The sequence below is a fragment of the Oncorhynchus keta genome, chromosome 24 (assembly GCF_023373465.1).
Source record: "Oncorhynchus keta strain PuntledgeMale-10-30-2019 chromosome 24, Oket_V2, whole genome shotgun sequence".
NCBI lineage: Eukaryota > Metazoa > Chordata > Actinopteri > Salmoniformes > Salmonidae > Oncorhynchus > Oncorhynchus keta.
Window position 1 is genome coordinate 22,247,168 of NC_068444.1, and position 24,354 is coordinate 22,271,521.

At 41.5% G+C, this 24,354-nt stretch overlaps 1 protein-coding gene and 1 long non-coding RNA gene across 4 annotated transcripts; both read left to right on the forward strand.

Moving 5' to 3' along the window:
- The first annotated feature begins 12,921 nt into the window (after positions 1 to 12,921).
- Positions 12,922 to 13,816, forward strand: LOC127911421 (uncharacterized). Its single transcript, XR_008078398.1, has 3 exons — positions 12,922 to 13,073; positions 13,406 to 13,460; positions 13,699 to 13,816. It is a non-coding gene; the product is annotated as an uncharacterized LOC127911421 (long non-coding RNA).
- A 623-nt stretch (positions 13,817 to 14,439) lies between these two features.
- Positions 14,440 to 23,066, forward strand: LOC118402812 (polycomb group RING finger protein 5-B-like). 3 transcript variants are annotated; one of them, XM_035801089.2, is made up of 9 exons: positions 14,440 to 15,009; positions 16,708 to 16,836; positions 17,177 to 17,273; positions 17,691 to 17,746; positions 17,909 to 17,968; positions 18,147 to 18,292; positions 19,011 to 19,109; positions 19,228 to 19,317; positions 21,595 to 23,066. In XM_035801089.2, the coding sequence occupies exons 1-9, from the start codon at positions 14,904 to 14,906 to the stop codon at positions 21,640 to 21,642; spliced, it is 831 nt and encodes a 276-aa protein (XP_035656982.1). In that variant the 5' UTR covers positions 14,440 to 14,903; the 3' UTR covers positions 21,643 to 23,066. The 3 variants fall into 3 exon arrangements, with proteins under 3 accessions (XP_035656982.1, XP_035656985.1, XP_035656984.1); XM_035801092.2 differs by having other exon boundaries at positions 14,443 to 15,009; positions 16,557 to 16,836; XM_035801091.2 differs by lacking the exon at positions 14,440 to 15,009 and adding an exon at positions 15,016 to 15,699 and having other exon boundaries at positions 16,557 to 16,836.
- Positions 23,067 to 24,354: the final 1,288 nt, after the last annotated feature.

Consider the following 24,354-nt stretch of genomic DNA (forward strand, 5'->3'; position numbering starts at 1 on the left):
ACCGGTGTGATGGACATCCGTTTCATGCCTTTGTGATTGAAGGCAACCTTAGTCAGTGGTTCAAGTTCTATCTTCATGTCTGTAACGTCGCTCTCACTCTCCCTAAGCCCTCAACCTTGACCTCCCATTGGCCCAGGGCCTCCTGCCAAACCATCTAATGAGTCTCTTTGATAGGGAGTTACTCCAGGAGTAGATATGTTAATGGTGCATAGGGCTTCTTCATTCCTCATGTAAGTGGATGATTATACAGTGGGGCAAAAAAGTATTTAGTCAGCCACCAATTGTGCAAGTTCTCCTACTTAAAAAGATGAGAGGCCTGTAATTGTCATCATAGGTACACTTCAACTATGAATATACTATGAAATATAAATCCAGAAAATCACATTGTAGGATTTTTTATGAATTTATTTGCAAATTATAGTGGAAAATAAGTATTTGGTCAATAACAAAAGTTTCTCAATATTTTGTTATATACCCTTTGTTGGCAATGACAGAGGTCAAACGTTTTCTGTAAGTCTTCACAAGGTTTTCACACACTGTTGCTGGTATTTTGTCCCATTCCTCCATGCAGATCTCCTCTAGAGCAGTGATGTTTTGGGGCTATTGCTGGGCAACACAGAATTTTCTATGGGTTGAGATCTGGAGACTGGCTAGGCCACTCCACGACCTTGAAATGCTTCTTAGGAAGCCACTCCTTCGTTGCCCGGACGGTGTGTTTGGGATCATTGTCATGCTGAAAGACCCAGCCACGTTTCATCTTCAATGCCCTTACTGATGAAAGGAGGTTTTCACTCAAAATCTCACGATACATGGCCCCATTCATTCTTTCCTTTGCACGGATCAGTCGTCCTGGTCCCTTTGCAGAAAAACAGCCCCAAAGCATGATGTTTCCACCCCCATGCTTCACAGTAGGTATAATTTGTAAGTCGCTCTGGATAAGAGCGTCTGCTAAATGACTTAAATGTAAATGTAAATGTGTTCTTTGGATGCAACTCAGCATTCTTTGTCCTCCAAACATGACGAGTTGAGTTTTTACTAAAAAGTTATATTTTGGTTTCATCTGACCATATGACATTCTCCCAATCATCTTCTGGATCATCCAAATGCTCTCTAGCAAACTTCAGACGGGCCTGGACATGTACTGGCTTAAGCAGGGGGACACATCTGGCACTACAGGATTTGAGTCCCTGGCGGCGTAGTGTGTTACTGATGGTAGGCTTTGTTACTTTGGTCCCAGCTCTCTGCAGGTCATTCACTAGGTCCCCCCCGTGTGGTTCTGGGATTTTTGCTCACCGTTCTTGTGATCATTTTGACCCCATGGGGTGAGATCTTGCGTGGAGCCCCAGATCAAGGGAGATTATCAGTGGTCTTGTATGTCTTCCATTTCCTAATAATTGCTCCCACAGTTGATTTCTTCAAACCAAGCTGCTTACCTATTGCAGATTCAGTCTTCCCAGCCTGGTGCAGGTCTACAATTTTGTTTCTGGTGTCCTTTGACAGCTCTTTGGTCTTGGCCATAGTGGAGTTTGGAGTGTGACTGTTTGAGGTTGTGGACAGGTGTCTTTTATACTGATAACAAGTTCAAACATGTGCCATTAATACAGGTAACGAGTGGAGGACAGAGGAGCCTCTTAAAGAAGAAATTACAGGTCTGTGAGAGCTAGAAATCTTGCTTGTTTGTAGGTGACCAAATACTTATTTTCCACCACAATTTGCAAATAAATTCATTAAAAATCTTACAATGTGATTTTCTGGATTTTTTTTTTCTCATTTTGTCTATAGTTGAATTGTATCTATGATGAACATTACAGGCCTCTCTCATCTTTTTAAGTGGGAGAACTAGCACATTTGGTGGTTGACTAAATACTTTTTTGCCCCACTGTATATATATATATATATATATATTTTAAACACATTGAACGTGGTTGTGGCTGATGCTGCTAAAAGTTCTGTCGATGCTACAGGTTACTTTGGCATCTTACACAAACTGTACACCTTGTTCTCAGCCTCCATACAACGATGGGCCATCCTGAAAAAACATGTGGATATCACTTTGAAGATGTGGACTGAGACAAGGTGGGAGAGTAAAGTTAAGAGTGTCGAGCCACTGATGTATCAGGCAGCAGCGGTGAGAGAGCCACTGATTGAGGTGAGTGATCAAACCAAAGACCCTGTGATAAAGATTGAGGCCCAGTCCTTGTCAGAGGAGGTGGGATCATACTGCTTCAGCATCTGTACAGTGGTGTGGTGTGACAGCTTGAGCCAGATCCAACATGTGAGAAAGCTGATGCAGTCTCCCAAGATGCATGTGGATGTTGCAGTCAGTCTTCTCATAAAGACGGAGAGAGGTCTCTACAGGTCAACAGGCTTTATGACTGCACAAACATCAGCCAAGGATATTTGTGAGGTTGTGAATGTAGAGGCCGTTCTACAACAAAAAAGACTGAGGTCCACAAAGCGGTACTTTTCATTCGAAGCATTTGATGAGCCTTTGAGTGATGTCCTGAAGAAGCTGGAGGGACATTTTTCAATGTTGTTGTTGATGCTGCAACCTCAGCCCTTCAGGAAAGATTTTCCACATTGGAAAATGTGAGAGAGAAGTTTGGAGTGCTGGGCTGAAGGGTGGATCGCCCAGGGAGCCATACAAACTAGATCCGTCACTGTGTGTGTGTGTATGTACGGGATACACATGGTATACACCATCTAATTAAATTCTTACTTGCAGGGTCCTTCGACAATGCAACAACAATAAGAAATAATACAAGATAAGAATACAAACATAAAGTGAATGGCTCAGTAGAATATGTATATTCTTAATTTCATACCAGCAGCTGCTGTATTGCTAAGCAAAGTGACTTCTAGTTACTCTTTTATAATTGTCATAATCATTATTATAATAGCGTCTCTGTAGCTATGGCACCCAGAATAGCTTCCGGCAGTGTGTCTTTGACCTTGGTCTCAAGAGTGCAAAAAATAATTACACACACACACACACACACACACACACACACACACACACACACACACACACACACACACACACACACACACACACACACACACACACACACACACACACACACACACACACACACACACACACACACACACACACACACACACACACACACACACACCATAAACTCTGTCATGCGGAGTTAATCCTTGCCCAAGTTCAGTGGGTTACCGGGCAAGGAGGGTAATTCTGACACCCCTAATCTCTAGTGGGGCATCAACACATATGCACCCCCCAAAACCCCCCTCATTAGTAACACCTCTGGCTCCAGGGGCTATTAATAATCATGGCCCTCCCGCTCAGTCTACTCTTCAGCCCACAGAAGGGTTTTGGGGTCTCGTCATAAACACACACCTGTACAACCTCACATACGTCACACATAACTTGTAAAAACAGTCCATATTTAGAGTGGACTGTTCCCTGTTTACTGATTGAGTGCTTTATCATCGGCATGGCAAAGAGAAGCAGCATTCCCTCTGTTTCTCTAACATGCTGGAGGGGTGACTAATGATACACAGTATTTAGCTCTGCATTTGTTGTGTTGGAAGTTGGCACCAGCCCTCAGCTGAAGAGAACACCATCATGTACAGTTCAAGTTGGAAGTTTACATACACTTAAGTTGGAGTCATTAAAACTCATTTTTCAACCACTCCACAAATTTCTTGTTAACAAACTATAGTTTTGACAAGTCGGTTAGGATATTTACGTTGTGCATGACACAAGTAATTTTTCCAACAATTGTTTACAGACAGATTATTTCACTTATAATTCACTGTATCACAATTCCAGTCGGTCAGAAGTTCACATACACTAAATTGACTGTGCCTTATAACAGCTTGGAAAATTCCAGAAAATTATGTAATGGCTTTAGAAGCTTCTGATAGGCTAATTGATATCATTTGAGTCAATTGTAGATGTACTTGTGGATGTATTTCAAGGCTTACCGTCAAACTCAGTGCCTCTTTGCTTGACATCATGGGAAAATCAAAAGAAATCAGCCAAGACATCAGGAAAAAAAAGGTAAACCTCCACAAGTCTGGATCATCATTGGGAGCAATTTCCAAATGCATGAAGGTACCACGTTCATCTGTACAAACAATAGTACGCAAGTATAAACACCTTGGGACCACGCAGCCGTCATACCGCTCAGGAAGGAGACGCGTTCTGTCTCCTAGAGATGAACATACTTGGTGCGAAAAGTGCAAATCAATCCCAGAACAACAAAGGACCTTGTGATGATGCTGGAGGAAACAGGTACAAAAGTATCTATATCCACAGTAAAACGAGTCCTATATCGACATAACCTGAAAGGCCGCTCAGCAAGGAAGAAGCCACTGCTCCAAAACCACCATAAAAAAAGCCAGACTACAGTTTGCAACTGCACATGGGGACAAAGATCGTACTTTTTGGAGAAATATCTTCTGGTCTGATGAAACAAAAATAGAAATGTTTGGCCATAATGACCATTGTTATGTTTGGAGGAAAAAGGGGGAGGCTTTCAAGCCGAAGAACACCATTCCAACCGTGAAGCACGGGGGTGGCAGCATCATGTTGTGGGGGTGCTGCAGGAAGCACTGGTGCACTTCACAAAATGGATGGCTGATTTCTTTTCATTTTCCCATGATGTCAAGCAAAGAGGCACTGAGTTTGAAGGTAGGCCTTGAAATACACCCATAGGTACATCTCCAATTGACTCAATTATGTCCATCAGCCAATCAGAACCTTCTAAAGCCATGACATCATATTCTGGAATTTTCCAAGCTGTTTAAGTACACTAAGTTGACTGTGCCTTTAAATTCTGACCGACTGGAATTGCAATACAGTGAATTATAAGTGAAATCATCTGTAAACAATTGATGGAAAAATTACTTGTGTCATACACAAAGTAGATGTCCTAACCGACTTGTCAAAGCTATAGTTTGTTAACAAGAAATTTGTGGAGTGGTAAAACGAGTTTTAATGACTCCAACCTAAGTGTATGTAAACTTCCGACTTCAACTGTGTGTGTGTGTGTGTGTGTGTGTGTACTGTATATACCTGTATGACTAATACAACTTGAAACAAGTCATAAGTGCCCAAACTCCTGTGCACATTCCCCCTTGGTTACACAACTCTCCTGTGCATACACCCTCACGTTTACACACTCCTCCCCATAAACCCACTCTCACCCTAACAGTTACACACTCCTCCCCCATAAACCCACCCCACCCTCACAGTTACACACTCCTCCTCCATAAACCAATCTCCACCATCACGGTTACATACTCCTCCCCCTTAAACCCACCCCCACCATCACGGTTACACACTCCTCCCCCTTAAACCCACCCTACCCTCACAGTTACACACTCATCCCACATAAACCCACCCCACCCTCACAGTTACACACTCCTCCTCCATAAACTCACTGTTGATGTTGTTTTACTTCCTGTGGGGAAGCAAGTGGGAGAGGCTGAGGAGGGAGGTGGTCAAGAGGCCCAGGTCCAAGGGGGGGGGAAAGGCTTGCCTGACCTCTACTTGTTCCTGGGCAGCCGCGTTACATCTCACTCTTGCCACCTCCCCGGTTAACAACAAGACCCAGGCCCTCGCACGGTTCTGGCTGGGATCTTACCTCAGGACCCTGAGTCTGATCCCAGTCGACCTGCGAGCCCCAGTCTCTTTCCTGCTCCCCACACACTACGTCCAGCTCCAGACGTTTTTAAGATATTTTAAACTGGAGAAAGAAGCAGTCACGGTTGTAACTAAACCTCGCTCTCTTCTCTCTCTTGTGCAGGAGCAGGAACCAGTGTGTCCAGTGCGCGGGCTTGCTATAGGCGAGCCCATAACGGTTTGGCATAACGTGTACCCATCCTGCTCTTCTGATTCGGCACTGGGACCTGTCCTGGATGGTTGCCCACGAGTTCCTCCGGGTCAGGGCCGTTATGCCCTCCCGGGACATGGTGAGGATATCCGCGTGCCCCTACCAGGCTGCGGCCAAGAGGGGTTGGTGAGGCACTTGCTCTGGGAGTGCAGAGCCACCTGTAGAAGGAAGCAGGCTCCCTGATTTCCCTGTGTCTGCCAGCAGGGGAGGACCTAACGCCCCAGCTTGTGCTGTATGGGGTGGGCCAAAGGCCTATTCCACCGAAGGCCTTCGCCAAGCTCTGGCCCACCCTCACGTGTCTGAAGGATGCACAGTGGTCCTCCCGCAACCTGCTGGTAGTGAAACGAGTAGAGACCACCCCCCAGGCAGTGGCCATGGTAGTCACGGAAGCCCTGGGGTGGTACAGAAGAAAGGTGGCCTCGACCCCAGGCGAAGGGTCCCCCACAACACCCAAGGTCCCGGCGGTCACGCCCTGACAGCGCTGTGGCGCCTAGGGCGATGCGCCTAGGGGAGGGATTCGGGGGAGCAGGAGGAGGCGAGTTTGATAAGGACTCACACCGTTCCTGTACAAAAGACAGAAGAAAGCCTTTTAACAGTAACTTTTTAAAATGTTTTTCATGTCTTAAAAATGTTTTACCTTCGTTAAATAATTTGTACACATTTTAAATGGCTTTTTACAGAATTTTTATGTTTTTTACAAGAAAAAGTACTTTTATTCATGGTTGTTTCTATTGGTTTTAACAACATGTATTTTTAAACTAATTTAAATGTAACATTCAAATGCTGTGTTTTATGCTTTTATGCCGTTTTTATGTGTATAAAATTGTGCAAAAATACATGAGCTGTTTTAAAGGAAGTGCAACAATAAAACTTTTCCAAAAGAAAAAATAAACACTGTTGACCTGCGTTCTTTTTTATACTCTCATCTTAACCTCATCTTAACATCTTAAAGATATTGCACACTTCATGCCACACACAGCGAATAGAGACGGGTTAACCCAATGGCATGGTGAGAATGTTGGATAAACAATCCAGCCCAAGGACAGGTGTAATGGGTGGGGCTGGACAAGAGAGACCCTGTGGTGTGGAAGACCGACCTAACACCAGGCACGGGATAAAACCTGATCCCCAGACCCAAGGCTAGAGAGGGGACTCGAGGAAGTGTAGTAGTTAGGGGATAAATCATAATAGGGGGAGTAGAGTAGTTGGTGTCATTGTGATATGTGTGGCACAGAAATAGACCCCCCAAACCCAGATCTCGTGCAGGATGGGTGTGAAGGATTAGGGACAAGGTTGTTTCCCCCAAGGAGTTCACATGTCCGGTTGTCAGACAGGACATTGATGTGTTGTAAAACATACCGCTCAGTCTAAAGAGCAGCAGGGAGTAGCACATATGTGACAAGTATGTGATCTTTCTTCTATTTGTGGAACAAAGAGATCATTGGGACAACGTTTTCTACAGCTGCTTCAAAATATGAATTCAAATATTTTCAAAGACTCAACAGATGTTTTTGTTTTTTGTTGAACAGAAGGGTCCAAGTATTAGTGACAGTTAATATACAGTTGGGTCTGGCCGTGAAAAGAGGGCTATTTGCATACCTTTGATATTTAAAGTAGAAATTGTGCACCAATATTTAATTTTAAAGCCTGTTATATTAAATGGTATAGACCACATAGAGAATTCAATATTCAGCATTTTGACATGTCACTTCTAGGAATATTTTTACCCACTTAACACCCACATTTCTCTAAGTTTCACCATCATTGTAATATTGTATTGTATTTTGCTGCTTTGACGAAGTCATTTCAGAACATCATTATTTATTTCATGATTAGTGATTAATGTTCCTCATCTTAAGGTCAACCAAGTTACTTGAACTGAACTCTTGTTTTAATATGGTGAAACTATTCCTTTTAAAATATAATTTTCCAAATGATACATTAACATCTAATAGTCTAATCATATTGTAAAAGCAGGTGAGCTGGTTCTACTGTTTTTGGACATTTTCTGGTGTTTTGTGGTGGAAAACTGAACGGGTCGAGCAGAACACGTCAACGCTGTTCAACCCATTGATAGGCAGGCAAGAATTTTTTTCATAATTTTTTTTTTTTTGTGAAGCTTGCATTCAATTGCCATTCCATGTTGTACACAACAAGCTTCCATTACCCATGTCACAAGGGGATTTAGGGCTGATTTAAGAACAAATTGTCAACCTCTGTCATGGTCAACCCTTTTCTTTGGCACTTAATAGGCACATACTATAGAATTTTTGAATTCTTGCGATAGAAACATTTGTTTTTTATGAAGTTGAACATGTGCTCTTTATGACAATATGTAAAAATTAGGTGAAATCCCTCCCAAAATGTGACATTTCGCAACGCACCAAATTGATGGAACAACCCAGTACATGCCTCTCTCTCTGTGTTACCAAATAAACAGAGCATGCATAGCTAAATTCAATCGGTAAATTGAACACTGTGAGTATTTAATTTCACACTTTGGAAGTGTTTATATGAGAACCACCAGAAAGTGTTGGATTTACACTTTTCAAAGTGTTGCCCTTTTAATAAAGATACTTTCCAACACCAGCAGCATTAAAATGTTCCACTCCATGTTAAATGTACACTGTTACGCTGATCACTGATACTTTCACAGCAAATTATCCCGTGTTAAATCAACACTGATCCAGTGTCTATATGGGTCCACACTTTTCAGTGTTAAATTAACACACTGCTTAGTGCAAAACCGAATTTGCATATTTCCCAGATTGCCTTGCTTTTCGAGTGAATTGTAGCCTTATACCACCCATGACTGTATTTGTTAGTGACAGAGGCATGGTTGTTGCATTCATCCAATTTCAGTATTGTGGCCTTCTTTAAGTGGGATCCTAAGCAAATAAGTTATCGTAAACATTTTATTCATTAACACAATACAACACATTCATAAGGCCTTATTTTCAGGGCCTAGTTTAACCCTAATACAGAGGACTGTAAACTCATGGTTTACAGGCAAAATCAGGCCTGAAAGTCACATTATGCTGGCTTGCAAAGTGATGTGTAATTGCTATTGGAATCCAGCCAAAGTGGAGATATCCAACATTTTACATTTTTATTCACCCACAACCTGCATTCAGAACAACTGCATAGTTGAGAAGATTAAGATATGAGGCTAACTTAAGCATCTAAACTGGAACAACCATTTCAGTAACAGATGCAATAATTACATATAACAGATTGGATTAGTTTAGAATATTATATGTTTTTAGATATTTGAGTAGCATAACATTAATTAATCAATCAATGTACATGCAAAAATATTGATATTGAAACAAACAATTCTAAAATCTAACTTCACTGAAAAATCAACACTAAGTAACACTGGACAATTTGACACCGTGATTGAAGAACATTTATTTTTGACAACAGCTTAAAAACCAACACCAGCTGGCACTCAGTCCATTCATAGTAACACAAAGTAACACCACATCAAAAACTGCTTACACCAGGATATGGACACTGACGACTTTGCTGTGTGACAGGCGTGAACATGTGCTTTCATAAACATACTGTACTGTATGTTCTCAGATGCTACTGAATAGATGCAGCCCATAGACCAGTAGTGTTTCTATTTATACTGAGCCTGCTCTAACAGTCATGGTGGAGTAAATATAGGCCTATCTACCGCTCAGCTGTTGATAAAAGCATTTCTGCTGTGATCTCACCTAGCCTATTTCAGGAATGGATCTGTGATGTCTCTGGATGAAGGGAATACAGATAGACACAGCAGTTTCTTCTCTTCAGCTTTGATCATCACACAACTTTCATATATGTTTCAGGCAAAGTGGAGCATCAAAAACATATTACTTTAATCCTATCCTTTGTAAAACATGCGCATGTGGTCTAATAAGTCAAATAGCCCACAGTAATAGAACAGTTTAAATAATACAGTAATTTGGGATATTATCAAAAGTAAAAATACTCTGAAACACGTTACTGCAGCATACTGTAAATTATGGTGTGTTGTGTGAAAATGTTGTGAACAGGGAAATACTTGCTGTATTTTGAATGGTACTGTAATTCCACCCCACAGAATACAGTACCGTATCTTCGGAGTGCCAAAAACCTGTTGATGTGTGTATTGTTATTTCTGTCTCATTAACATATTTTGAGGCATACCTTGTAAGACACTATATTTGTTGCACACGAGTGAGAATGCTGTATCAATGAACTCTTATGTGGTTGTAGTGCCTCATCAAATCTTAAACCTTAAATTGTTCAGCATTTTGCCACCTCCTTTTGGTCCCGTTTGCCCTGTAGTCTCAGTCAGTTTGGAAGCCTCTGTTAAGGCCTCTAGAAGCACAAGTGATACAGTGCATTCAGACCGCTTGACTTTTTCCACATTCTGCTATGTTACAGCCTTATTCACAAATTGATCAAATATTTTCTCTCTCTCATCAATCAACACACAATACCCCATAATGACAAAGCAAAAACAGGTTTTTAGAACATTTAGGAAATGTATATAAATACAAAACAGAAATACCTTATTTGCATTCAGACCTTTTGATATGAGACTCGATATTGAGCTGTTTGTTCCTGTTTCCATTGATCATCCTTGTGATGTTTCTACAACTTGATTGGAGTCCACCTGTGGTAAATTAAATTGATTGGACATGATTTGGAAAGGCACACACCTGTCCATATAAGGACCTTGAAGGAATTGTCTGTAGAGCTCCGAGACAGGATTGTGTCGAGGCACAGATCTGGGGAAGGGTAAGAAAAATATTCTGCAGCATTGAAGTCCAAGACAACACAGTAGCCTCCATCATTCTTAAATGGAAGAAGTTGGGAACCATCAAGACTCTTCCTAGATCTGGCCAAACTGAGCAATCGGGGGAGAAGGGCCTTGGTCAGGGAGGTGAGCAAGAACCCGATGGTCAGTCTGCCAGAGCTCCTCTGTGGAGGAGGACAACCATCTCTGCAGCACTTCACCAATCGAGCCTTTATGGTAGAGTGGCCAGACGGAAGCCTCTCCTTAGTAAAAGGCACACGACAGCCTTCTTGGAGTTTTCCAAATGGGACCCAAAGGACTCTCAGACCTTAATGCCAAGCGTCAATACTGAAGTCTTTGTTCTGTTCCTCCAGGCTATCTCGGTGACACCCACCACATCTGATCTATGGAATGCCAGCTGTAGGTTTTTATCACCAAGCCATCACTTAATCCGTTCCCAGCCCAAGCTCCATAAAGACTCCTCTCAGTTAACTCAGAAAGGAGAGAGAGAGTCCTAAGAACCTTACTCTATTAAATAAAACAACCATTTGGTGCATAAATATAACATAATCCTGTAATCCTGCTACCACAAGGAACCTGGCACCTTCCTTACAGTGAAGCATGACGGTGGCAGCATCATGCTGTGGGGATGTTTTTCAGCGGCAAGGACTAGGAAACTAGTCAGGATTGAGGGAAAGATGAACGGAGCAAAGCACAGAGAGATCCTTAATGAAAACATGCTTCAGAGCGCTCAAGACTTCAGACTGGGGCAACGGTTTACCTTCCAACAGGACAACGACCCTAAGCACACAGTCAAGACAATGCAGGAGTGGCCTGTCCTTGAGTGGCCCGGCCAGAGCCCGGACTTGAACCCAATCTAACTTCTCTGGAGACCTGAAAATAGCTGTGCAGCGACGCTCCCCATCCAACCTGACAGAGCTTGAGAGGATCTGCAGAAAAGAATAGGAGAAACTCCCCAAATTCAGTTGTGCCAAGCTTGTAGCATCATACCCAATAAGACTTGAGGCTGTAATCGCTGCGAAAGGTGCTTCAACAAAGTACTGAGTAAACGGTCTGAATAATTATGTAAATCTGATATTTTAATTTTTAATTTTTAATACATTAGCAAAAATGTATAAAAAAAGTTTTTGCTTTTTCATTATGGGGCACTGTGTGTAGATTGATGAGGGGAAACAACTATTTAATACATTTTACAATAAGGCTGTAACTTAACAAAATTTGGAAAAAGTCAAGGGGTCTGAATACTTTACGAATATACTGTATCCAACACCAAATATGAATGGATATACTCATGTGTAAACACTTTATCTAGTAGCCAACTTGCTTGCAGCAATCCCTTTGAATTACAAAATACTGTGAAATACAAACCCCTCCCCTCAATTAATTTCATCCATTAATTCTGATTACAGTAGCATTTACGTTTTACACTACAATCCAGTACCTTTTACGGTATCGTACTGTGTCATTACAGAGTATTCGCTTTGATACCATGTTTATATTACAATAAGTGTGCTGTAACATGAAATATAGAGTTGTACTTGCCACTGAGCTGCCCGTAAGCTACCGTCAAATTCCCAGTAACCCCTTCACAGTGTACACACCGTTTTGTTTTAAATCTGCAATATCTGCAGGGTTTGACCATAAGTGGGCTTAAGCACTGTGTGTAGAATTAGCATGCCCATAGTCCAGTATCAGAATAACTTTCCTTTAATAATAAACCAGTCAGAGTGAATGACTGACACAGCATTTCCCTTGGCTCACTGTGTCTACCCACTTTATATTATTCAAATGATGCCGGTCTTATCTTGGCCATAGCAGACTGGGAGAATAGACATGCAGGATCTCAGGGCTGGAGAAAGCTTTATCTATCTCTCACTCTCTCCTTCCCTCTTTCTTTCTCCCAGGCTGCTTTTAACGGGAAACAATGAGAATAATACAAGTTCAAAAATAGACTGAGAACAGAAAGATTGTATTTGAGCCTTTGAAAATCCACAGAGATGTACTCTCAGCCTATTCAAATATTTGTGATGACTGATTAATATGACCACTGTTATACAGACAACTAGGTCACCCGTGATACAAGTCAGTATTCAACGTCCATCCATGTCTGAGGACATTGGGAGATGATGTGGAAACCGGCCACTAGGGGCAACATTGAGCGCTGTTACCTTCAAGTAAGTTTCGGTTGTGGGTGGGCATAAGCACCTGCTTCTGATTCCAAAGGTTACAAGTTTGAATCCAGCTGTAGAATGCTGTTTTTGAGATTTTTTGTTTTAAACCTTTCCCAAACCTTAACCCTTACCTTTCAGACTTAATGCCTAAGCTTAACCTTAAAGACTTTGACATTTGACGTTTGCAACAACTTTGGAATGTGTTGTGAGAAACATGGATGAACGTCTAATTCTGACGTAAGACTGAGACCTAGTTTTATACAGTAGCCTACAGGTTTTATATAACGCAGTGCATTATAATATCAATGATCATGTTTTATGCAGTTTATCCCAAGGAGCAAGGAAATATTGGTCCCTCTCACATGTTAATCCACTGATAGGAACTTTGATTGATCTCCTATAAAAACATTCTCAACATGATCACCAAGTTAATAAATCTCTGCCTCAGTCAGAGAAAAAGATAGAGATACAATTCAAATTGTATCTATCATGAGCACAGATGTCTCATCATAAATGAGCACTATTATTTGTGTTTAATTGCACCTCATTCTTTTTGTCCCTTATTATAGCGGCGACCAGTGGCGAACCGTGATTATCGGACCTACTGTAGGCCTTCAACCCATGGTAAACAACCTATATTATATCACAAAGAAACACAGAAAAATCAAAACAGCCAGCTAGCTGCAACACAATATCTAGTTAACTCAACTTTGGGACAGGAAAGCAGCATGCATAGGCTGCATTACTGATATAGGCCTATGCCAAAGTTGAGGAAACTAGAAATTGTGTTGCAGCTGGTTGCCTTAAATGTTTGTGTGATAAAAAATATATAAGTTGATGCAACTTCAATTGTTTTTTACAGTGATGCAGTAGCAGGCGTAATAAGCGGAATTTGCTGTACAACCTTCGTGTATATGTTTAATGTGTGTCTAATTTGGCCATTGCCAACACTAAATATGTCAATTAAAACATAGTTTTTGTATTGAATATGCCCCTGAATTCCTAATTGCGATGAACACATTTGTATGGATATTATATGAATAGGACTTGTTTTACCCTATAAATATTACTTATTTGGGTTGTAGTAGACCTATAACCTTGTGCAAACTGTATGTGTTCTGGCAAAGGCCATTCATTTAATTTGCAATACACACCCCTGCGACTCATCTGCCGGACTAGGTTGCGGTTGCGTGACACTGCGTGTGTTGCAAGCATAGGATTTTTTCAATGTGTTGCTTTGCAATGCCGTAGGCTACCAGTAGTAATGCCGCATTCACTCGATAGTTGGTTCTAGAAAACGCAGAAATGTCAAACTTTCTAACTTGTGCTCGTTACACACGTGCCACGTTCAACCAGTTAGCACAGGGGTGTCAAACTAATTCAACAGAGGGCCGCGTTTCTGCAAGTTTTTGTTTTTTCCTTCCAATTAAGACCTACACAACCAGGTGAGGGGAGTTCCTTATTAATTAGTGATCTTAATTCGTCAATCAAGCAGGGTGGAGCAAAAACCTGCAATTACACTCCTCCCTCCTTGGAATGAGTTTGACACATGTGAGTTAGCAAGTAGAAAATGTCTGAGTTTCCAAGTTCCCGAAAGGAAGTGAGCGCTGCATAAACCACAGAATGAGTTAATGTGTAGCGTGATTCCGTTTTTTTATATACAGATTTAAGTCAAACGTACCATACAGCAATAACCTGTGTTCACACAGCGTGTGAATTGGCGGCATCACAAGCGCTGGAAAATCTCCAGCCCACTTTTAAGATCTGCGGTGGCTGTGGTAATGCCGCGTTCGAATGTTAGTCGGAACTAGGAAACTCAAATGTCCGATTTGCTAACCCAGGTGACAGAATCGGATCCCGGGTTTTTCCCATGTGTCCCACTTGCGAGGTATCAGAATCAACCAATAGGAAGCTCTACGCAAATAGCTTACGTTCATTTGTACTCTGAGGTCCCAAGTTTCCAATAGCACATGAACGCAACAATGGTGCGCTCAAGACAACTCTGACGCCTTGATTACACCGACAACAATTGTGTATTTTGGTACACCAGAAGTACATTAATTTCCAATGGAACGCTGTGCTTGCATTGCAGAAACAGTTGTAGTGCGTTCTGTGTGGTGCATACGTTGGATTTATCGATGCGTACATGGCTTGACAGAAATGGAAGCAGAAGGTGAACGCTGAACTTTTCTTGCACAGATATCCAGATGATGCTGTGTACCATTTTGTGTAATGACACTATCGATATGATCAGGCATGAACTCCGAACTAGGAAATCTCCGACCTCCCACTTCAGTGCATTCAAGAGAACTGGGAACTCGAGAAAAAACGAGCGCAGACTGGGAAAATATTTGACAGTCATCCAACTCTGAATTTAAAGTCGGAAACTCGGGCATCGTGGTGCTTTCAATACAACTGGGAACTCGCAAAAACACAAGGTCAAATCCTGACGTCAGTGATTTTTTTTTTTTTATGTCGGAAAGTCCGAACTCTAGAAAGATGCCTGAGTTAGAAGACCATCGGAGCTCGTTTATTTCGAGATCCCAGTTGTCTTGAACGCACTGAAGTCTAAAAGCTGGATATTTCCGAGTTTCGAGTCCCCAGTTGCTTTGAACGCGGCATCCTAGTGTTACGACTTTTCCGACCTGGAGATCACTGACGTCACGATTCTTCCCATTATGAGCTCGTTTTTTCCGAGTTCCCAGTTGTCATGAACGCACCATCAATTCCGTATTCTTGCCACTAGTTTCATACTAGCCTACGTAGTTGATACCACCTAGTGAACGCAGTGTCACGGACAGCCAATTCTTCTCATTCGACCAGCTATAATAAATCCTAATGGAAAAGGTAGAGATGTTACGAGGTAAGAAAAAATGTAGCCTATGTTGTTGAAACATTTCAGACAGAAAATAGCCTAAAAAGAATCTGTTTATCATCCCGGTTATAGCCTACAGTCAAACTTTGGGGGTGGGATGATGGCTTATGTTTCGTCTGTCGTGTGTGACATAACTGTATGTAGGTTGCTAATGCTAGTGCTTTTTTAAAAACGTTTTATAGAACAGGTTTATTTAGCTCGACTTTACTTCATTCCGCTATCTCCTTGCGAGTCGTAACTTTATTTAAAGTATGTGGTGTGTCGCGAATGTCGTAGTGGCTACAGACAGCAGCCATATGTGTGGGGCTTCAATGTTGTTATGATACAGGTGACACTAACCGTGACGTTCTCTACGATGAGATAGCTTAGTGTGTAGCTTACGGATTTTCACAATGAAGCGTGTGGTCCTTTTGTATTTCTTAACTGCGTGTCAAGGATTGTTCTAGTAAACCGAGGGCATTTGTATGACGCTAACACCTTTATGTGCCCCTCCATGTACCGACTTTTTCGGTCTTCCTAGACTACTATTTCTAGTTCATTTACACGTGTTTTGTCAGTAGGACGTGTTTAAACAGTGCTATCTGGTTGTCAATGCATGGTTTATGATGGGGATAGATGAAGCAGGTGCAGGCTCTAGTGGCAGCGTGACGAGTCATTTTTAAGTATGATTTTGACAAGCATGTAGGCAAGTCGTGTATTCCGAAACGTGGTAAATTGTTTTTTAAATGTAATTTTGCACATTTTATTTAAATGTCATCCTGGGACGTTGTTACCTCACCTGCGTGCAGCACATGGCATAATCATCTACTTTCTTGTCTGTTCTGCCTTACGTTCTGTCTGACAAGTAATCTGAGATGGTCTTTAGAAGAATGGCTTTCCCAGCCGATGAGTACTGGCTGAGGATGATGAAGACGAAGAAGATACAGGGGTCACCGCAGCAGTGTCAGGGGCTGCAGGGACCTCTGTGATTGCTGACCTCATCTCTGACCTCCCCAGCTCTGTATTGGCTGACCATGGCCACTCAGAGGACACCCCTGGTCAAAGACTTTAACCACTTCATTACCTGCTACCTGTGCAGAGGTTACCTGATCAAACCCACCACGGTCACTGAGTGCCTGCACACATGTAAGCAACACACACACATGTACACAATCACACAATTCCTGTGCACCAGGTAATGCAACATTGTAGTGTATTCAAGTTTTAAAAAGGCTTCTAAAGTTTTAATTTCCACTTAAATGTCAGACTTCCCTTACGAAAAAAGTTAACCCCAACCAAAATGTTCATTAATTATAATCCACATAATTATCCTGTTGCTACAGGATTATTTTCCTGCTGTGAAAAGCTGTTTAAATTAAGATATTACGTATTCATCTCTATACGTCCCCTCACTCCCATCTTCTCTCACACACACTAGAAGCATCTTACACAATATAATAGTAGTGTGATTTTTCTTGTTTTCCAGTTTGTAAGAGCTGTATCATCCAGCACTTTGAAGACAGTAATGACTGTCCCAAATGTGGCATTCAAGTCCATGAAACCAACCCTCTAGAGATGCTAAGGTATGACATATACAAACAGTCCTCCACTAGCTTTGACCAACCCTGACAGACAACAACACTCTTAGAAAAAAATCTGCTATCTAGAACAAAAGAAGGTTCTTTGGTTGTCCCCATCGGAAAGCCCTTTGAAGAACCCTTTTTGTTTCCAGGTAGAACTTTTTTGGTCCCATGTAGAACCCTTATCGCAGAAGCTTCTACATAGAAACTAAAAGGGTTCTACCTGGAACCAAAAAGTGTTCTCCTATGGGGACAGCCGACAAACCCTTTTGAAACTCTTTTTCTGAGTGAAGCTAACAACAAACACTTGGCCTTCACTTTGCTTTGAATACTGCAAGTGCACTGTCAGCACAAACCACAGCCTCCTCTTTCTCTTACCCGTGTCACATCCTCATCATCACTGGTCCTCTCTCTTCTCAGGTTGGACAATACTCTTGAGGAAATCATTTTCAAGCTTGTACCTGGATTACGAGACAGTGAGTTCTTTTCATCTAGGAAAAAACGGACATATTTCTAAATGATCTGTCAGTCAATACTTTCAATCACTCTTTAGAGGAGACTTGTCATTAGATGTAATGAGACTCATGAAAGTACCGTGTACTTCTTCTGTATTCTTTATGACTGTGTGTGTTGACCAGAAGAGGAACAGCAGGAGATTGATTTCTGGAGGAAGAATAAATCCAAAGAAAATGGACAAGGTACATAATAAATCTCAGTAACTAAGTCACTCTCACAAATTTTACTGTGTGTTACTATAAAATGTAATAAGTATGTCATTACACGTAAATAGAGTAAAGCACTGATATTGGACAACCTTTTTCAGCCAGGCTTGCTAGTATTATCTCCTAAAATCACATGTGCTCTGCTATCCCACAGGAGATTGCCTTGGGTCTAGGCTTGTGCTCAGTGATGATGAGGATGGTGATGAATATGGTCAGGATTATCACAGGAGTGACCCCCAGATAGCCATCTGCCTGGACTGTCTCCACAACAATGGACATGCTGCAGACAACACAGTAAAGGTGTGTGTGTGTGTAGCAGTTTCATGCCCATAGGAAGCAACAGGGGCACGTGCCACCTCAGATTTGTCCTGTTTAAAAATAATAATAATACAAAAACATATTTTTGTTGTTGTTTCTCTGTAATGCTACTAGCCAGCTAGCAATTTTATGAAGTTGTCTTTAGCCAGCCCAGATTGGTTCCCAACCTCATAACTAGCTACCAAGAAGCCATTTCAGGATATCAATCAAGTTCGAGTAGCTAGCTTGTCTATCTATCTTAGCTGGCATGCCTGCTGGCAAGGTTCGTAGACTTTAGAAAAGTAAGCAATTGCTAAATGTACTGAATAAGACTCCATTTAATTTCAATCTTTTTTTCTTTTTTTTTAAATCAGAGATTCAGAGAAGCATATTTAACCACCAGTCAGGAGAATACAGACAGCTATGCAGAAAAATAAACATATATTTTTTTACATAGAATTAAGCATAATGATTATGGCTCTAGATTGCAGGAAAAAGCTGTTTTGGGTGATTTAAAAATGCTACATTCTACAACCCCTCACATATTTTGTGCCCACTCAGATTTTTTGGGTACGTGTGTTTGAACTTTTTTCCTCTTCCTATGGGAGTGTTCTCTGTGAGTGTTTCTTTCAACATGCTCAGGGCCAGTTCAGGTATTCTTTGCATGTACTCTGTGTGCTATATGAATGTACAGTAAACATGCTGCTGTTGTTTACCCCAGTGTTTAATGAAGAAGTTCCTTCGCTGCTCTAGTCGAGTCACGGTGGGAACCATCAAGAAGTTTCTCAGTCTAAAGTTAAAGCTTTCAAGCTCTTGTGAGGTAAGATTACTACTGGTATAGAAAATGTCTATAACGTGCCTTTGTTTACGGGCGAGCGAGGACGTGTTTATCTGTCTCTCTCTTTGTCTCTCTGTGTGTGTCTGTCCTCTCTCGCTAGCTGGATGTGCTGTGTAATGGGGAGATCATGGGTAAGGACCACACTCTGGAGTTCATCTACATGACCCGCTGGAGGCTTCACGGTGACAACGTGAGTCTCTTATATCATGTCCTGTTTCTGTCCTTTCCTCCACACTTCCCCTGTCTCATCCGGTTCTTAGATATCATGTTCTCTCTGGCATGCCCAGAAATCTTCCATACCTGCCCTAATAGCCAATACACCGTAGATCACGGCTTGTCAAACATTCCGCGAGGGGTTCCAATCTGGCCCGTGGGTGCTTTGAGTAAATTTGATTTGATTTTGGGGGGTAACGAAAAAATTGACCTACATTCATACACTTTCTTGTCTGTCCAGCTCGTTAATAATCACCCAAATGAAAGCTAGACAGTCAGAGCATAGACAATTCCAGAAACGATGGATAGAGGACTATTTCTGCCAAATGTTGATGGTGAGGAAATATACCACAGTTTCTATGCGGTCCCCTGGACCTTGTTGAAAACAGAATGCCTGTCCCTGCCCTCCGACCAGCTGTCTTTGCTTTAGCAGTTCAGCTTTAGTAATTCCATCTTCTTGCCCAACTGTCACTAGTTCCACGGTCAAGCATTAGACCTATTAAAGGGGCTGAGTATTAAGCCTTGTCATGTTGCCACATCCTGAACAACTCGCTCATGTTAAACAGAGCCAAGTGGATGGAAAGAAGCATCGAAAGTTGAATGATATTGTGCTCATCAGCCTATGAAAAATAAATAAAGATTACCTTAAACTACATGTCTCCCCCCTCAAAAAGAGGGGGGCTTTTTACCCATTATACCAGACTCAGGCCCTGACCTTGTGCCACACCAAACTAGGCCAGACTAAGCCTAGTAGAATACAACAATAGAGATATAAGTGTGAAGGGGAGTGTGTGTGTAGCGTTACAAATACAAATACATCTAGACAGTGTTTTATAGATGGATATCCAGCAAACCCCTAGAAATCATCAGCAGCAGTAAAGTTTGGACTGACTGCAGATTTAAAATCTTTAAAAAAAAATTTTTTTTTAACCTAGGCAAGTCAGTTAAGAACAAATTCTTATTTTCAATGACGGCCTAGGAACATTGGGTTAACTGCCTGTTCAGGGGCAGAACGACAGATTTTGTACCTTGTCAGCTCGGGGATTTGAACTTGCAACCTTTCGGTTACTAGTCCAATGCTCTAACCACTAGGCTACCCTGCCACCCCACTAGGCTACCCTGCCACCCCACTAGGCTACCCTGCCACCCCACTAGGCTACCCTGCCACCCCACTAGGCTACCCTGCCACCCCACTGACTGCAGATAATTAATTGAGACATCCCAAAAGCATAACTTAATGCCTTGGAGCTCTGCTACCTGGCCCTGACATTATACATCAGGTTAGGGCTGGGTAGGGCCTGTTTTTTTTTTTTTTTTTTTTTTTTTTTCAATAACTAGTGTACGAGCCAGGCTTGGGTATAATTTTATAGAATGATTAAATTGATCACTAATATTTTGAAGCGGAGCCATTTGCTCTCTTCTGCACTGCTGCTCTGTGTCTCTACAGTCATCTTACTGTCATAACATGGTGTTAGAAGTGCTTCAACCTCGTCAAATATTAGACCAGAACATTGTCAAATATTAGACCAGAACATTGTCAAATATTAGACCAGAACATTGTCAAATATTAGACCAGAACATTTTTATAAAATAAGACCAGAACATCATCCGAGTCTACAGGAGAGATTACTTCACAGAAAATAATAATAGTGAGTTTTGTCACAGTTTAGAATGATTAAAAAGTAGCTAGTTAACAGCTCTCTCTCCTCAACATCCAAGCGTAGCTGTTTCTATGGATACTCACACACGCAGAGAGCGCATGGAGCAGATGCAGAGCAGGGACAGACAGAGATGAGCAGCTAACAGAGAATGTTATTTCTAATTTCAGGTTCTGGCCAGGCCTTAAATTTCGCAGATTAAATTGGGCCCGGGTAGGGCCTGAATGTCGCCGGGATGTCACAGTCTTAAATGTCATGCCTGTGCAGGGCTCGAATCTGAATGTCCAATACTGCCCCCTGTCTTCTTTCAGCTGTCAGCTATAGGGATCTGGGATGGTTCACAGGATCGTATGTTCTCCTTAAAACACCATGCATGAAAACTTTGGCTTGAAGTCAGTTGAAAGGGGCAATCCTGTCTCAATGCATCCATTCCTGTGAAATATGGGCCATTTGAGATGGAATTGCAAAGCTCATTAGTTAAATACACTCGTCAGAACGTGCCAGCATCTACTAGGCTATTTACTTTGCAAGTTGTCTTTGTATAAACTTCCAGGGAACTGAGAATAAACAGCACTGTCTTTCTACACTCTCCTCAGACATATCCCATGGTCCTGGAGTACAGGCCACGAATAGACTTTGGCTGAACAAAGCCCTTGAGAAGCCTTCATCGACAAATAAAAGCAATGACTGGATGTGCATCAAACTGAGGCCAGGGACTCAAATCCTTCCCAACATTTTGAACTTCTGTTTAATTTTGTTGTGTCCTTCGTTGTTGAACATTCCGTGCTTGTGGCCAAAGTGATATTGAAGACGAGTAACTAACGAGACAAGCTTAGCTGAAACATAGATGTATGAATGTATCCAAATGGTATTTATTAGCCAGGTACCCTGGTAACCCAGCCAATGACTAGGATTGACCTGCATCTACATGATGAATACAAGTTGGTGAGTACAGAAAATGAAATGGAAAGAGTAATAGGGAGGAGTCAAGCAACTCCAAGGCCTTCCAACGGATGCCTGACTGCTTCAACAAGAAGAAGTAGTAAAAAACAAATAAGCCATTTGTTAATTTTATAAAATGCACATAACATATCCACAGATTTGCCCACAATCAATCAATTGACCGAGCACCTTAATGTTGCCAAAAGGTTTCAGTCTAAACCGAAGCTCATTCGTCTTCATTCTGTCCCATGCTCAGTTATTATAACCAGTCTGACATGTTGCTGAAATCAACAAACACTCTCTGGCAGAGGCTCGGTAGCCTGCGTGATGGGAAGAGAAACGTTAAGCCTCTTTAACAAACACACACACACTCACTCAACCCAAACTGCAGTGTGATTGCCCTGGCTCCTGCCAATCTCAGACCTGCACTAATTGCTTTTTTTGGCACCAGTCAGAGTGACCAGGTATTACATTTGAGTTTTTCAGATTAATCTTAGTATCTCTCTAGCCTAAAAAGATACAATCTTACATGTTTTGAAGGGAAACCAGTGGTGTGTACATTTCATATTGTTACTAGACCTTTGAGCTATAAATGTGTTTTTTGAAGTACATGACATTACAACATGGTAGTACGAGATATGAATTATGCCAATTATGGATCTTTGATCACAGAATAGTATTGGGCACTGTAAGAACTGGTTGGCATAAGGCTTATTGTATTAGTGTTGAGGTGTAGTGTACTGAAACTGACTCTCGCAGTGATTCGGTATAGAGAGTATACAGTGTCTGCTTCATTACCCAGTCATCTCAAGTTTAGCCTTTTAAACTGTAATCTATGTTGATGTGGTTTATATGTGAACCATTTGAGGTGTGTTCCTTGCAGTGAAGCCAACCTGTCCTTGTGCTGACAAGGATTTCTGTTTTCCTTTTCTTTTTTTAACAGAAAAGGAAACATGTACATATTATTATTGTTAAAGTTTTATGCTGCTTAGAGTAATATATTATATTTTTAAATGTACCCATGCCTGATAATCATTCTTGAGATATTAGAGCTGTAGAAATATTGTTCATAACTGTACTTGATTTATAATAATTATTCATGAATAAATTAAATGTTTTTATTTTACTCTCTGTCTATTGACTTAACTGCCATTGATGAGACCATTTTTTGGTTTGCTTGGGCTTTGGGCCTCTAAGTCAGGAGTCAGGACAAAGGCCTAAAGCTTTAACCAATACTCCTTTTTTGTCAAATTAGCAACTTTTTTTCCCTAGCCCGTATTCTGTTTGCTCCTTATGAACTTTGTTTTATAGGTTCATTACAAAGTGATCCTGCCTCCTGCCCAAACTGGTCAGACCAGTTGTAACGATGATGAATTCCCTGATATGTTTATCTGACTGGACAGGCAGGAGAAAGTGTTTCTAGATGCGAAAAGCGGTCAGTATGTGAAATACATCTGCCCAACTTCAACTGGAGAGAGAAACCAGGTAGGAATGCACACACAGATGCTTCTCTCCCTCTGTTTGTCCTTTCTGCTTTGCCTGTATGCTTATCTGGGAGCTTTTTAAGGTCAGATACTGTTCACATGTATGTAGGCCAGAGTTCCCTACAGGCTTCATACTGTATGTACATTCACTCACTCATACCAACATTTGGGTCTGAAGGATTTAGGGCACATTGTGACTGTAAGTCTATAAGATGTCTCAAGAGTCCTGAAAACCCTCTATACAATCTCTTTTGTAACTTTGTTTTTATTTTGGTGTTACGAAACTAAAAAGTGACCTTTAATATATTAAACATAATTGAGATCTCATGAGTTCTGTGACTTAACTGACAACCTGATGACATCTGAGCTCATCATTTGGATGAAAAATAGAGTGATGCTGTGAAGTCCTGTGCTTCGAGGGGTCTATGATATTTTTATACTGTTTGCAGCAGACTGTCTGGCTCCCAAAGTTCACATGGGGCTCTGGAGAGTTGGTACATTTTAGGGAAGGAGTTTCGTGGGGCTTATGTACTGAGTAAACACTGACAGATGCAACAATATCCCTTCTGTCTCAGGATGTTCCGTCTCACAAACACGCATCATGACATGAAACGAGAACTCTCATTACAGTTCTTTTTTTTTTACAGAGATGTTGATATTGATCATGTTAACATGAAGGGAAATGATTGTATGTGAATGTATTGTTCTCAAAGTCTTTCATCTGTTGCTATATTGTGTAATAACAGGTGAGAGAAGAAACTTGCAGGTATTTTGGTGGGTCAACAGTTCGAGAATGACTAAATAACAGAATGAGTCGTTGAATACGCCTGTCACAAACTGTTGGAGTAGCACAGAGGGGCAAATTAGTACCTGCCACTTTAAGGAGGCTTAGTTATAATTGGACTGGTATGGAGGGTTGGACGGGCTGGA

Bases quoted from the DNA above. Each gene is read 5' to 3' on its own strand.
- LOC118402812 (XM_035801089.2), top strand. From the start codon at position 14,904: ATGGAACGCTGTGCTTGCATTGCAGAAACAGTTGTAGTGCGTTCTGTG. The intron at 17,274-17,690 runs GTATGACATATA...CTCTCTTCTCAG, and splicing joins AACCCTCTAGAGATGCTAAG to GTTGGACAATACTCTTGAGG. The intron at 17,747-17,908 runs GTGAGTTCTTTT...TGTGTTGACCAG, and splicing joins TGTACCTGGATTACGAGACA to AAGAGGAACAGCAGGAGATT.